This window comes from Poecilia formosa, unplaced genomic scaffold (assembly GCF_000485575.1).
Source record: "Poecilia formosa unplaced genomic scaffold, Poecilia_formosa-5.1.2 Scaffold606, whole genome shotgun sequence".
NCBI classification, from domain to species: Eukaryota; Metazoa; Chordata; class Actinopteri; order Cyprinodontiformes; family Poeciliidae; genus Poecilia; species Poecilia formosa.
Window position 1 is genome coordinate 135,808 of NW_006800545.1, and position 14,913 is coordinate 150,720.

The 14,913-nt window shown below is 38.1% G+C and overlaps 1 protein-coding gene across 1 annotated transcript; it reads left to right on the plus strand.

Moving 5' to 3' along the window:
- The first annotated feature begins 312 nt into the window (after window positions 1-312).
- On the plus strand, window positions 313-13,029 carry cd247 (CD247 molecule). Its single transcript, XM_007541404.2, has 8 exons — window positions 313-749; window positions 10,986-11,083; window positions 11,669-11,713; window positions 11,793-11,855; window positions 11,937-11,969; window positions 12,044-12,097; window positions 12,170-12,199; window positions 12,280-13,029. Exons 1-8 carry the CDS (start codon window positions 689-691, stop codon window positions 12,343-12,345), a joined length of 450 nt encoding a protein of 149 aa, XP_007541466.1. The 5' UTR covers window positions 313-688; the 3' UTR covers window positions 12,346-13,029.
- Window positions 13,030-14,913: the final 1,884 nt, after the last annotated feature.

Genomic DNA, 14,913 nt, shown 5'->3' on the forward strand with positions numbered 1-14,913 from the left:
TATGACTTACTCAGTATTGTGCACTTTTCTTACTACATTTCCCATGGTTCATAGCGATAGGAAGGTGGAGCATTAATTAGGAATTAATGGTTTAAACTCAGACTAAATTTATTCACTTTAAACGTCTAAATGTGAATTTGTGATCATGTTTGTGTTTTTATCTTTAACAAAATGTCTCCACTTTTACATTCAGGGCTCAAATCTGATGTTTTATCACCTAGTAAACAGAATAAGTCAGTATTTCAGTTTGTTTGTCAGAATATATTTTCATACTTTTTTAGAAAATCAGATGTATTTTTAAAAAGAAAAATAAAGATTTTTAGCTGAAACATATCAGAGTTTGTATTATTTTCTATCTGTAATAATATCATAAATGTGGTGTGAGGTAGTGATCCGGCCCGCAGCATGATGCTGCCGGTCGGCTCTGCAGATTGAAGCTCACTGGAGGTAAACATCTCTGAGGCAGAGTGTGTGTTTCAGCTGAATTGGTGTTTCCGTGTGTGAGCAGAGCGGGGCGGTGTGTGTGTGGGAGAAGTGTGTCGCTGTGTCACCTGGCACAGCAGCTCCTCACCACTTCCTGTCCCGTTTCATCACCGCGCTGCAGAGGAAGACGCCTCACTTCGCTGCTGCCGCTGCACGACTCAGAGCGCTCTGAACAACCTGCACCTACTGGGGACACTGGTCTGAGATGGAGCTCCAGAACCGGGTACTGGGCCTGCTGGTCGTCGCCTCGCTGCTGCCCTCCGCAGGTAGGCATCGCCCCGCCGCTCACCTGAGAGCAGAACTCAGTCCGACAGCTGGTTGGATTTAACTAGGACGTTAACGCTGAAGCGTCAAATGAAAGCGACCGCTGGCAGCCTGCTGCTGGTTCAGGATGAAAAAAAGACTTGTAAAACAAAAAAAAGTTTGTTTTTGTTTTATAAGAAATTCATTTTCAGGAAATTTAAAAAAGAAACAGGCGTGTTTCTGCTGTTTAGACCCAAAAACAAGTCGTTAAAGTGTTTTTTAAAAACTGAATTCTTTAAAAAAAAATCCTTTTTCTGCCTCATTATTGAATTTTATGTTTCTATATTAAAATGTTTTGGTTGTTTTCTGAAAGCAGAGATGTTTTCAGTCTTAAAACTTCGACCAGAAAAAGAAGCCAAAGATGAGCACAGCCTCTGGCGGCCATCTTTGATCCTGTTTCTTCTTTTTCTTACAGAACCAAGTTAAAAGTTTCCTCCCTTTGTTTCCTAAACTTTAATATTTAAGACTTAAATTGATTAAACAAACCTCCAGTAGTCATGATTTATCCACTGCACATTTAACTGCAGCAAACGTCTTTAAACTTTAGCATGTTAGCAAACAAACATGATTAGCATCAACAAAGATATTTTATGTTTGACAACAGAAGAGAAATATGTCGACGTTGGCTCAAACTTCAAATTAAGAAAGAAAAGGCCTTAAATTAAATTATCATGAACTCCATAAAAACACTCCTGTTGTGCTGCAAACAGTAAGTCACTCTTTCCTTCCCCTCAAAGCAAACATTTATATAACAGTTTACCTTCTTTTCTTTTCGTTTTTTTTTACCTTTTTTACTATGTTTTCCAAATATTTAACCCTTTAATTTTAAAATAATTCAAAAGCCATACATTTAATGTATCAAACCTGAGTTATGATACATTTCTTTCATTTTACCAGCGACGTAACGTCACATTTATTACTGAAAATATCTCAAAGTTCAACCAGTGAAGCAGCTAAAGAAAGATTTTATTAAAGTTTTGAAGCATGTTACAAGAAGTTACAACAGCTCTGCTAATGTCTCAGTGTTTAATCAAGTTTTCAAAATTAGGAAAAATAAACAGTTTTTAAAGAATGACTTATTTTCCTCCATCTTCTCCAAACATGTGATCCTTCATTTGTTTAATTATTAAATTTAGTTGATCAAATCTGAGCCTCGACATTTTAAAGGTGAAGAAACATAAGATTTTACCTAAACATATCTATGAGTTCAGCCAATACCTTGTTGAAAAATAAAGGTTATCGATTTGAATTGAACCCGCGTCGATAAAAACATTTAATCAGCCGGCAGCTGCTTAAGTGTTAAACCTGCTTCCAAACACAGAAAATATTTTAAAAATGTATTAAAAATGTAACAATAGTTTAACGTTCTAATGAAAGCATGTTTCTGTTATTTAAAAAAACAAAACTCCAGAGAAAACCTTCAGTCGTTAAAGATGTGCGTAGATTCTGGCGGCCATGTTTTATGCTAATTTTATCTGGTTTCAGAGAGATTAAATATAAAATACCCAGCATGCGGTTTTATTTCTGTTTTAGTCATTTTCTGATCAGTGAGGTTAATAATGACGTTAAAAAAACCCACATTAAGTTTAACCGCAGACGAACAGCAGTGACTCAGCGGTTGTTAGCATTTAGCTCGCAAACTGGATTAGCATCCAGAGAGTCGAACTAAAGACAAACGTTTGTGTTTTTAAAGGGATTTTATTTTTAATATTTATTTGGCATCTTTAAGATAAAGTTTTTTAAACATTCAGAGAAGTATAATATTTAAAAATTAAAATAATTTTAATAGATTTCATTCAAAATATTCTATTTTTTTAGTTCAGTAAAAACACGCGGCAAATTAGTTCATCAAATCTTTAGTATAAAAACTTAAACTAAGTAACTAAGTAGTTTCATTAAACTAAATGATTTATTCACTTAGTTTATGATTTAAGTTATTAAACCTGTGCATGAAATAAATCCAAATTATGAAGCAAACAAATAAAATAAACTTAATCACAGCCGATGAGATTAAACGCATTTAGGGCTAAAATATAAATAAATCCACATTTAGGTGTTTAAATCCATAAAAAACAATTTAAGCACAAAATTACAAGACATTAAATGTAATTTTGCAAAAATAAAATTTCTGATGTTAGAAAGTCACTTTATAGATTTAGTGAATCGAAGTTTGAGGTTTAACATAAAATGAGATTTTAATAAAAATGTATTAAAATTAGACAAATAAAACCAAACTGTGAGTCAGGTTCTACAGAAATAAACAATAAATGGAGAGAATAAAACTTTTTATCGTATAAATCTTCAGAAGCGCTGGGCCTGACGGCCCGGTTTCTGGACCGGGTCGGTCAGGTCCATTTGGGTCTGAATGCGTCAGTATTAATATTAAACTGGAATAAATAATTTTAATTTGTTTGAATTTGAACCAGTTTAGAAAAAAGCTTTAAACTATTTAAACACTAAATGTTCTTAAACCAGATAAAACTCAGAGTTAAGTTTAATGAAAGACAACCAGAACCAGATCCGGGTCCAGTAAAGGTTCTGTCGGGTTTAACGTGCAGAAACTGGTTTTAAATTTAACGACATTTAAAACCAGGGAAAATAAACGTTAATTATTCAGCAGGAGATCCGACCCGCTAAAGGCGACAGAGGCAAGAAATAAAAGATTATCAATGAAAACTGCAGATAATTGAGGCGCCTTATAAAATAAACATTTAACCAGGAATAAAGTTTAATAACTTAAACCTGTTTGTTTTTACTGCATCGCATTATTTAATAACTAATAACTGTTCATAAGAGAAACTGATCTGCTGATAATCAACAGATTTTTAACGTTAAATTTACACCTGAGTAGTTTATCTTCTGATTAGAAGCTGAACCCAGTTCTGAAGAACCCGGTACTGATGGGCCCAGTTCTGATGGACCTGGTTCTGATGGGCCCGGTTCTGCTGGGTTCTGTTGGACCCGGCTCTGATGGACCCGGCTCTGTTGGACCCGGCTCTGATGGACCCGGTTCTGTTGGACTCTGCTCTGCAGCCTCTGCCTCAGAGCCGTTGAGCCAGCGGTGTTAATCCGCCTCTCAGAAAGCAGCTCTGTGGTTTTCCTCTCTCATCTGAACATCGGCTCTGCGGTCCGATAAAGTGACCAGAACCACACGGCTGCAGCTGATAACAGGCAGCAGAACGAGCTGAGAGCTCGGCGGCCATGTTGGACAGGGAGAGCGAGGTGAAAACGCCTCAACATGTCTGCTGCTGGGGCGCCGCAGCGTCCTGGATTCAGGCTTCAGGTGTGTTGGGTAAACTGCCAACGGTGCGACCGCAGAGCTTCATGGAGATGAAGCAGATAGTCTGAGGAGGAAACGCGAAGCGCCGCCATCTTCTGAAGACGAGTTCAATATCAACAACGTTTCCACAATCACAGCCGGGAAAACCCAGATCAGCATTTCATCCTTACCTGTGGCGTAATCTGGAACCTGGACGTAAACAACAGGCTGGAGATGATGATGATGATGATGAAGTGATGAAAGCAGTCAGTGAACCCATCACATCCCAACGCCGACAGGTCCACATCCAAACAGAACCGGGTCAGAACCGGGCCAGAGGCTGCAGTAAAGGACTTCCAGCTTCCTTCGTCTGCTGGCAGTTAGGGAAAAAAAAGACAGGAGAAAATATCCACTGAAAAACTCAGAAAGTTTGAGATTAATCTCAGAAACTTTCTAGAACAATCTAGGAAATGTCTGAGTTTGAACATGAAAATGTTCTAGAAAAAAACAAGGAAAAAAGTTACAAATATATACAAGTATTCAACAATTATACAACAAGTATTCTAGAAAAACAATTCTGAGTGTGACAGCAAAAGCTTTCTAGGAAAAAAAAAAAGAAATTAATGAATTTGAAAAGCCGTAAATTTGCTAACCCTCCCAACGAAACCCTCTGAAATGTTGAGATTAATCTCAAATTTTTGAGAAAACAATGCAGAACTTTCTAAGTTTTAAACAAATTAATATTTTGTTTAAAACAAGAAAAAACAAGAACATTTATATATTTAAAACATTGTAAATTTTCTGAAAAGCTTAGTTTGAGATTAATCTCAGAAAAAAAACTTTGAAATTACTGAACTTTTTTTGACTTTTGAAACTCAGAAATTTCCATGTTTTTTTCTGGAAAATTTGAAACATTTCTAGTCAATTTTCCATTTTTAAATTTAGAAATGTTCTTGTTTTTTGTAGAAATTTTTTTTGGTGAAATTTACTCCTTTTTTCTTTCATCTACAACGACCCCAATGCGCCGTCGTAGGCGACGATTCTGTCGGCTCTGATCCATTTTAGACAATAGACGGCGGCCATCTTAACTCCCGACGTCTCCGTTCTTCTTCTCTGCGGGTCGATTCAAATAAAAGTCAGACTGCGGTCGCATTTAATTAGCAGCATTAGCCCTTAATTTAAAGAGATGAAGAAGACTAAAGCGGCGCCACCTATCGCTGCTCCAGAGGAACTGCTGCTTTAAAGGCGCAGCTGATTTCACCGGAGCAGAGAGCCTAACTAATCCAGCAGCTAATGTTTGTTAGACACATGTGGAGGTTGGTACTGAACTGGGCCCGGTTCTGTGGAGTCCAAAGTTTCACTAGAATCAGTTCTGAACAGGACAGACAGGTTTGGGTCGTAGTTCAACCAGTAGTTTATCTGGTAGTTTATCTGGTAGTTTATCCCGTAGTTTAAACGTTTTTCTCTCCTTCCTGCGTCTCGTTCGCCTCGCCGCCTGCAGGCATCTGGACCAAAGGTGGACCACCAGATCAGGTTCTGTCAAAGTTTCCGACCCGAAGCTGAAACCAGGTGAAAGGTTTTTCTCTCTGTCAGAGTGAAGAGAGAAATTTAAATTCCCCAGTCTGAGAAATCCCATCATGCATTTTTTACTGAACGGAGAGGATTTACAGCAAACAGTAAAAGTTTTTGTGAAACCACTTAGAAATGCAAAACAACGAGATCCACAAGGCTTTAATTCACAACTTAAAACTCACAATGCTTCAAAAACAAAACATATAAAGAAGAAAAAAACTAATACAGATAATAAGCAACACAAACTGTAGACTGACAAAAACTAAACCATAACCCAAATAATCCGTCCATAATCCAACATAATCTGCTGCTGAAAACCTTTTAAATCTCCCCCAGTTGCGTCTATTAATCAGGTTTCATCCGCTAGCGCACTTTTTTATTTTTCAGGCGTTTTGGTAAAAATTGCAGGACATTTAAGGGATTAATCCCATCAGCTGGATTTAACAAAACCCAGCGTTGTGTTTAAGCACTTTGTTTTGTCAGTTTCTGTAACTTTCAATAATTGAAGAAATGTTTTATTTTCTTAGTTTAGCCACGTTAGAAAACTTTTCCCTGTAAAACTGAATCTAAGTGATCCGAGTTCACGTCCCTGTGGAGCCACAGTTTTAAACAAATCAACTATTTGTAACAGTTTGTACTTCGAGGCTTCTTATTTTAATGTTTGTATCTATTTTAGAAGCTTGTAAAATGTCAGGCGGTGATAAGATCTCATCCTCTGCGTACGTCTGCACCAATGCAGCTCTGAGTTCGGCGCCCCTCATTAATATTAATCCACTTCCTGTCTGTTCGTCAGATGAGGAGCAAAAACTGATTCCGGTGAAATCTGAGACAAATTCAGCCTGAAAAAGCTCCGTTTTGTGATCTGATGTCACTCTCAGTTCACATGAGGCAGAAGTAGAGAAGTTGTTCTGCCAACCACAGAGCTGAAGAGGAAGTGGGCCTAGAAGACACCCTGTGGGATTCCTGTTTGACTTTCCTCGTCTCTGAGAGACGACTGCAGGTTCAGATTCAGTTTAAAACAGAAAGATTCATTTCTGCATCTTCTTCTAGTTTGAAGATCTGCAGCGAGTCGATTCAGTCCAGATGGTTCGTTTAACGCCTTATAGTGAGATTTACATGAGGAAAAAAATCTATTTAATGTAAAAATGTGGAAAAAATGAAGCTTATTTATTCAAAAAAGTCAACAATAAGCTCAGGATTTGTTTGAACCGTTTTAGTTTTATTTCAGGTTTTATTCGTTACTTCCTGCTGGATGTAACTGCAGTTAAAAGTTTTATTTTCTGCTCCATTAATCTGACTAGTTTGACTGGTCAGGTTGATCTAATCTGAAAATCAAACTAGATTTGACTGAAAGATGTAAATTAATATAATAATTAGCAGAAATGAAGCCTAATTATATAAAAACTCAACGATAAACTGAGGATTTTATCGTTTACCTCTAAAGGAGCCATTTTAGTTTTATTTCCGTCTTTATTTACATCCTGCTGGATGTTTATGTGCAGATAAAACTACAGTCAATGTGTAATTTTTACCATTTCGGCTGTAATAAGTTAAAATAGACCAGAAATCTTTATTTGGAAAGTAAATAATCTAACAGGTTTTACTGTGTAGTTTGATCTAGTCTGAAAATCAAACACATAATTGTGTTTGACATAATTTGTTTTTACGTCTTAAAAATGTAACTTAATGTAATAATTAGCCAAAATTACATGTAACAATGTAAAAACTGAACAATAAACTCAACGATGAACTGAAATAAATCGTCTCCATTCGCTCCACTTCCTGCTGGATGTTCATGTCATCAGTTAAACTCTTTATTTTCTGCTCCGTCAGTCTGACAGGTTTTACTGCGCAGTCCGAAAATCAAACTAGATTTAAACGTAACAATGGCCACAAATGAATCCTGATTGTATAAAAACTGAAGGCTAAACTGTTGCTGTATTAAATAGTTTCTCTCGTTTCTGTTGAACCTGACGTTTCCTCTCTTCACGCTGTCGTTTCTCTTCTTTCTGATTTCCCTCATTTCTCCATTTTTACGCCCCGACATGCAAACCGAGCGTCTTGATGCTCAGATTGAAGGTTTTCTATCGGTGCAGCGTCTCTTTGAAGGAGACGAGGGGCTTCAGAAGCAGATAAAATCATTTCTGTGTTTTCACAGATGTGTTGCAACAGGCTGATGGCTGTTGTTTCGTTCAGGAAGCCGTCGACGCTTCTTGAACGCTGAGGCTTTTCTCAGCAGGTGTTAATGAGCAGCTAATGAGCCTGAAGCTCCGCAGCTCCACTCGTTTTGACCGTCTGTCAGCTGAGGATGGACGTGCAGGGAAGCCCTGCTGTGATGGAAACTCAGCCTGGAAACGCTGATCTGCAGAGAAATGATGATTCACGAAGAAGCGCCGAGTGAAATGATCCGTCGTTTCCACTGAGTGTTTTCGTCTGCAGATGGTCTTCATCAGGCTCTGCTTCACTGGAAACTTTGTTCTGTTTCCAACGGCAGGAGGAGAAAACAGAAACGCATCATCATGACCAGTAAACCCAGTAAACCCAGTAAACACTGAGCAGCGTCAGAGCGGCTTTAGTCGTTTGGAAACATGAAGCATCACCTGTTATTGTTAAATATCACTTTAATTATTTTAATCCAAACTATTAAAACAAACAGACGAACGTTTTGCACTTTTAAAATAAAAATTTTATCATTTTGAACCAGATCAAATATCACAACTTTAATTTTTTGTTCAATTTTACAACAGAAGTAAAATACTCTTTTAATGTTTTTTTTAATAAAACAAACTGAAACACTGAAAAAAAATAATTTAATTTCTGATCCAAGAAAGTTTAATTTTCTCACATTTTCTCCGTTTAAACGTCGACTTTCAAAGTTACAGTAAAACTACAAATAACTGGTAAACGTCTAAATAACGTTGTGTTTTTAAAACATATTTCTGCCTTTGAATGTTTATGTTCTTCATTTTGGCGTCTCTGTTGTTTCAAGTCAACGAGGGAAAACTCTCTTTCACTTGATTTTATTTAATTAGCAAAGAGAAAAAAAACTAAATAATGCATACATCTGATTTTGTTATTACGGTAAATAATTACAAAATAAAATTAATATAAAAATCATTTCAGTTTCTTAGAAATTTTCAAAAATCAGATGATAAATTTAAAAAGAGCCGCGGCTAAAAACGGTCCAAACGGCCTGGATGGGAAATAAAAACGATCTTTACTCCGTTTAGTTTAAGAAACTTTATTTAATGGACACTGTAGATAAAATGTAACTAAATTATTACTTAGTTTAGTTACTAATATAACTAAAAACTAGAATTTAGTAGTTCTATGAAGTAAATATTTGTCTTGTTCTGGACGTAGTTTTTACTCTGAATGTCCTGAAGTGAGACGTTGAAGGAACTTCTATGTTAAATAAGGACAAAAAATTAAATCAATTAATCAATTAAATAATCTTTATTTACACAGAATCTTCTAACAGCTCCTCACATCGACACATACAGCCATGATAAATTAGAAATAGTGCAAAATAAAAAGATAAAACCGTTTTTTTTTAAATAAATCTGTCTTAAGTTTGGCTTTGAACAAAACCAAGTCAGAGAGTTTATTAAAGAAAACAGCAAAAAACTTTAAACATGATTATTTTCAGTGTAAAACTTTAAAAAGTCTTAATTTCCCTTATGATGTTTTATTATTATTCTTCTTCTCTCCGTTGATGTATTTCCACATATAGTTTATAGTTTAAACTTTGATTCGTTGTTGGTTTTATTTATTTCTGATGTTTGTAACTTTTGCCGACTAAAACACCAAAAGCTGAAACATTTAAAGCTTCGGCTCCTTTTAAAAGATAAAAACGACGTTTTACAGATTAATTTCTCTTTTTTTGTTTTGTTTTTTTCCTTCCGTCTCATATCTGCTTTTTGAAATGTTTTTCACGTCCAGCGTCTGAGTTGGTTTATTATCGACAGGAACTTTGATTCTCATCTGTTTTCTGCTTAATGCAGAAATATTTTAAATCCTGTCCCGAGCAGCTTTAGAGTGTTTAGTGTTACAAACGTGTGAAACTGTCCCTGCGGTCGTCATCAGATCACACACTTCCTGCTGTTCGCTCTTATCTGGCCCCCGCTAGAGACCCTGACGATATGCTCAACATCGCCGTTGCCATGACGACGCGATGGAGGACGGGCGGTGCTGCTCTGGGCTGCTTTGACAGTTTTTATATTTCTGTGAGCAAAGATGACAGATTAAGATAAACCTTCCTGGAACCACCAGAGATCGACTGTACATGAGGTCATCCACCCGCCGCGTTTTCTCCAACACAGAGGAGAGATGAGGAACGTTTATGAGAGCAAACAGGAAGTCACTTATTTCAGGAACTTCTCTAATCGTCGTTAGACGTTTTTGGTTTTTACATTTCTTGCACAAAATCGTTCTTGATAATTAGATTTTAGTCTGTTTTAGGGCGTTTTGTCACTTTAAGTCCAGATAAGCTGCTGCTGGTCACACAGGGCTGAAAACAGAGGCACAATTATGCAAACATACATCTTTGAAAAGCAGTAGTGGAGCCTCCTATACAACCAACCAGAATGCAGCAAGTGGTTTCTGGGTGGCACTTTGACAACAAAACTTGGATTTTCTTTTTCTGAAAAAACCTGCTGACCAAGCGCACTGGAGTTTTATTGGGTTGCTAGGGAACAAACTGAGTTCCACTGGGGTTGCTAGGTAACAGGCAGAGTTCAGCTGGCGTTGCTAGGTAACGGGGCAGTGCCTGTTGGAGGTTTTTGAAACGTCTCATTTTCCAAACACTAAAATCCTGAACCTACTGCTAAAAAACAGCTGGATGGTTTTTAAGATCTTGGTTGTTTTTAGAAGCAGCAGAAACACAAACTGACGTACAAAGATGTTGGCAACGTGATTTTTCCCTCTTACTGGAGAAGCCAGAGGTTCTGGTTCGGTCTCAGATTGGGTCACCTTCTCTGTTTGCTCAGACAGAACCGCTCCGGTTCTGTTCAGCCGTCTTCGCTCTGGTCTCAGACTTGGTTTGGTGAACCTGCTTGTTTCAGTTCAGAGCCGAGCGCCTCTGAAACTCTGCTGAGGTTTCTGACATGAAGGTTGTCTCTGCTGCGTCTCTCAGTTTGACTGACACACACACGCACACACACACACGCACACCTACACACACACGCCCACACTGAACCACACTCCAACACACACCTGTGAGCTAATGAGCCGCAGCGAGAGCTGAAGCAGCTAAGGAAACCGCCGAGCTTCGCTCAAACACACACACACACACACACACACACACACACACACACATGCCAGCAGCTGCAGCCAGACCCTGACTAACGGTGTGTGTTGACCTCTACAGAGGCGCTGAGCATCGCTGACCCTCAGCTCTGCTACATCCTGGACGGTTTCCTGGGCCTCTACGGCCTCATCATCACCGGCATGTTCATCAAGGAGAAGGTGGGTCCAAAACAAACCTGAGCAGGAAGAGAACCAGGTGGAACATGTTCTACCAAACCTGATGGGCCAAACCAGGAAAATATTATTATTATATTTTCAAGATAATGATGCAAGAACATATTCTTAAAGCTCAATAAACGTTAAATTCTAGCAAACATTTAATACTAGAACTGGAAGACATTTTAAATATCTAAAATAAATAAGCAAGACAACAAAACTATCCTTAAAAAAAAATAATAAAAGGACTGGTTGAGACCAAAACACCAAACTAAAGAATTTATCATTCAGTTTTTGGTAGAAAAAGGAAAACGATAAACGGTTTTCCTGTAACAGTAAGATGTTTCTCCACCACTAGCACATTCAGCAGCGAGTACATGAGTTGATTGACAGCGCTAAGCCCCTCCTCCTGGCTCTGATTGGTTGTTTTTGCTGCATTTCTTCGTTAGCAGCAGCAGCTCCAGGTGCAGGTCGATCTTTTCACAGATTATCTGCCTCGTGACAAACTGTCATCATGTGAAGAACATATTTTTTCTCAAAGTTACGTACTGCAGCTTTAAAACTTATTCTGGACCTTCTGTGTTTCAGTTCTTCAGAACCAAAGTGAAGGGCTCAGACGACAACACCTACGCTGTAAGTTCCCGTCCGTCTCTCGGTGTCGCTGCTCATATTTCTGTGTTTGGATTCGTCTTCATGGTGTTTCTGTGTTCAGCCTCTGAGCAGACCGACCGGTGACACCTACGAGCCGCTGATGACCGACCCGGAGCGAGGACGGGTAAGTCCCGGTGTCCGCCCACGGTTCTGAAGGTGTTCTGTTCAGATGCTTCATCTTGTTTCTTCTCATTCTGTCTCTCAGAACCGCAGAGCGCCGGATGACTCCACCTACACGGTACCAAACTGACCCTCCAGAACCGCCGGGACCTCTGGGATGTTTATCTAACCGGTTCTGTTTTTGGATTTCAGGGCCTGCAGAAACGATCAGAACCGACGTACAAAGAGCTTCCTGTGAAGAGAGAGGTGAGCCTCTGAACACGATGAGGTTTGGTGAGATTCTGGAACCGGTTGAATTAAAAACTGTTGTTTTTGCAGCGTCAGCGGAAGAACGAGCAGGTTTACCAGGTGAGTACCGACCGGACCGGACCGACCCGTCCAACACTCGCTCTGATCAGCTGATTGATTAACTGATTGACTGGTTTCAGGGTCTGAGCTCGGCCACCAGAGACACCTACGACTCCCTGCAGATGCAGCCGCTTCCTGCCCGCTAACGACGGACCGGTTCTGAAGAATCCTGCAGATCAGCACCGAGTTTTACTCTTATTGGAGACGAACGGCTCCTTAACGTCTGGGAAATTTTACACTTTTTCCGCCAAATTTGGAGCTTTAAAATTCAGAAATATGACAGTTTTTTTAATTTAGAGCTCATAAATATGATAGTTTTAATTGAAGGGAAACCAATAATTCCACTTTTTAATTAGCTTTTGATGTAGAGAAAGTGAGAAGTTTCATTGTTGTGTAAATATTTGTATGAGGATGTAATATAGGAGGAAACCTGATAAAGTAGTTTTTGTGTTTCTGCTTCTAAAGTCTGTGTGAAGTATGGAGAACCTGAGGTCAGTTTAAAGCTGGACGGAAACCCAAGAAGGACAATTTAAACACATTCGGTAAAATCACAGAGATAAAATAGTAATCAAAAGAAAACCAGATATACATGTTGCATAGTTTAACATTAAGATGAGTTCTGATGGACAACATTATGATACTGAAGTTTAAGAGTTTAATTTAATTGTTCATTCTGCTGTTTTTTTTATCATTTCTTTTCTCATATGGTTTATGTTTTATTAACTTTTGATGTTTTCCTGAGAATTTCTGCCGTTTTTAAAATGTTATAAAATCCTTCTTCGTTATGAAGGTAACGCTTTTTTCTGATGATTAAATGAGTCTTAAATAAACATTTGTTGCTCATTTCTGCCCCCTGGTGGACATAATAAAGGTTTACTTTTATTCCATTTTGCCAGTGGAATAAAATTCTGATTTCATTGGCAGATTGTTTCATAACATGGAGAAATTTTTTTTATAGGTGAAATAATCTGCCAAATGAACTGGATCTTTTTCATCAATATTAATGAATTATTGACTTAAGTGAAGCTCATATATTTTGCTGAACGGTTATTTGTCACCGTCTCCTGAGGGACCAAGATCAGCCCAGAGACCGACTGGAACCACAGACAGAAGTCTGGGTTTCCTCTGTGTTTTATCAGCCACCAGGCTTCACTGCCCTCTAAATTATGACACTTACTTGAATGTTTGGAACATTTTTAACCCAAAAACACAGCGGGCCGCTGATGGACGACCTTATGACCCCACCGCCAGGCTCAGCAGGTTTTCCCAGGTAAGACAGACGCTTCCTGATCCAGTTCTCCATTTTGTGTTAAATTATATTTACTAGTATGACTTTTTGAAAAGTGATATTTTCATTAAAGGGTTTGACCAGAAACCTTCACCTTCCATTTATTACACATCAGAAAATGGATCTGGTGGTCGGATCCTAATGTCGTGTTTGTAGGTGGAATCTTTTGTTTTTGAGGCATGTGAGTAATGAGAAAACATTCCTGCACAGCCGACAGAAACTGATAAACATCTCACAGTAAACGTCACTGTTTGTAACTCAGCAGGTTTTTAACTTTTTCATTGAAACGTTTGAGACGAATCAGTTAAACAACTTAAAGCCTCCAGACTAAAAGAGGCCAAAGCTTAAAGAGCTTAATGTTCAGGAATGAAAGAGGTTCAGGTGAGAATCAGTTTCCTTCAGATCAACATTAAACACGATTAAATAAATTAATAAAATCTGTATTTGATAAATATCAACATATCAGATGGTCGTGTCAACATGTGGAGAAACTTCAACTTTTCAAGGTTCTTGGTTGTTTGGCTCAGATTAGAAACTATTATTAGTTTTATTGCTCTTGTGTTTCTGAGCAGAAATTTGTTGCTTGTTAAAGTTCTTTATAGATAAAACAGAAAATCTCCATTAATTTAATAAAATATTATGGAAGTAAATATAACAAATTACCGAACCAAACATTCCTGTCAAAGAAACGTTAATAAATGCCTTGAATTGTAACCAACTGTCAGTGCTAATTCAGGCTTTTACATGAGCTAAAAAATAAAAAATATGTTAAGCTATTGAAGAAAACATATTATTTAATATTAAAATTATTGAAAATATTGAATTTAAAATTTTATAGATGCTATTTTGGCTCATGTAAAAGCCTGAATTAGCACTGACAGTTGGTTACAATTCAAGGCATTTATTAACATTTCTTTGACAGGAATGTTTGGTTCGGTAATTTGTTGATAGTCTCTAAGTGAACCTTCGGGCGCTGCGGCCGGGAGCGGTGGAGAACCGCTGGCCGACAGTAGCGTTCATAAATCGGATCAACCTTGAGCTAAACGCCGCTTACTCCGCGGAGCTCGAATATCGAATATCCAACTTGAAACTAACTTCACTGCGGTCATTAGCGGTAGCATCTCCCGGAAAATTACGACTTTACTAAGACTGCCTGTCTCAGTCTCACCTAAGACAGCATACAAACCAAACCCGGAAAGTCGCCATCCATCAGTTATCTTAAAAGATTCTAGACTTGGCGCAAGTAGTATTTCTTTTTGAAATAAAACACGGGAAAATTGGGTGTGGGACATCCAAGAGAAGGAGAAGTGGGGAGGAAGTGGGGGTCTCCAGGAGGTAGCGAGAACTAATATGCCAGCATTACATGGTGTAAGATTAACAACGGCCCAAACCCGTGTTTTAAATCACGTTTTAAGATAATGTATCA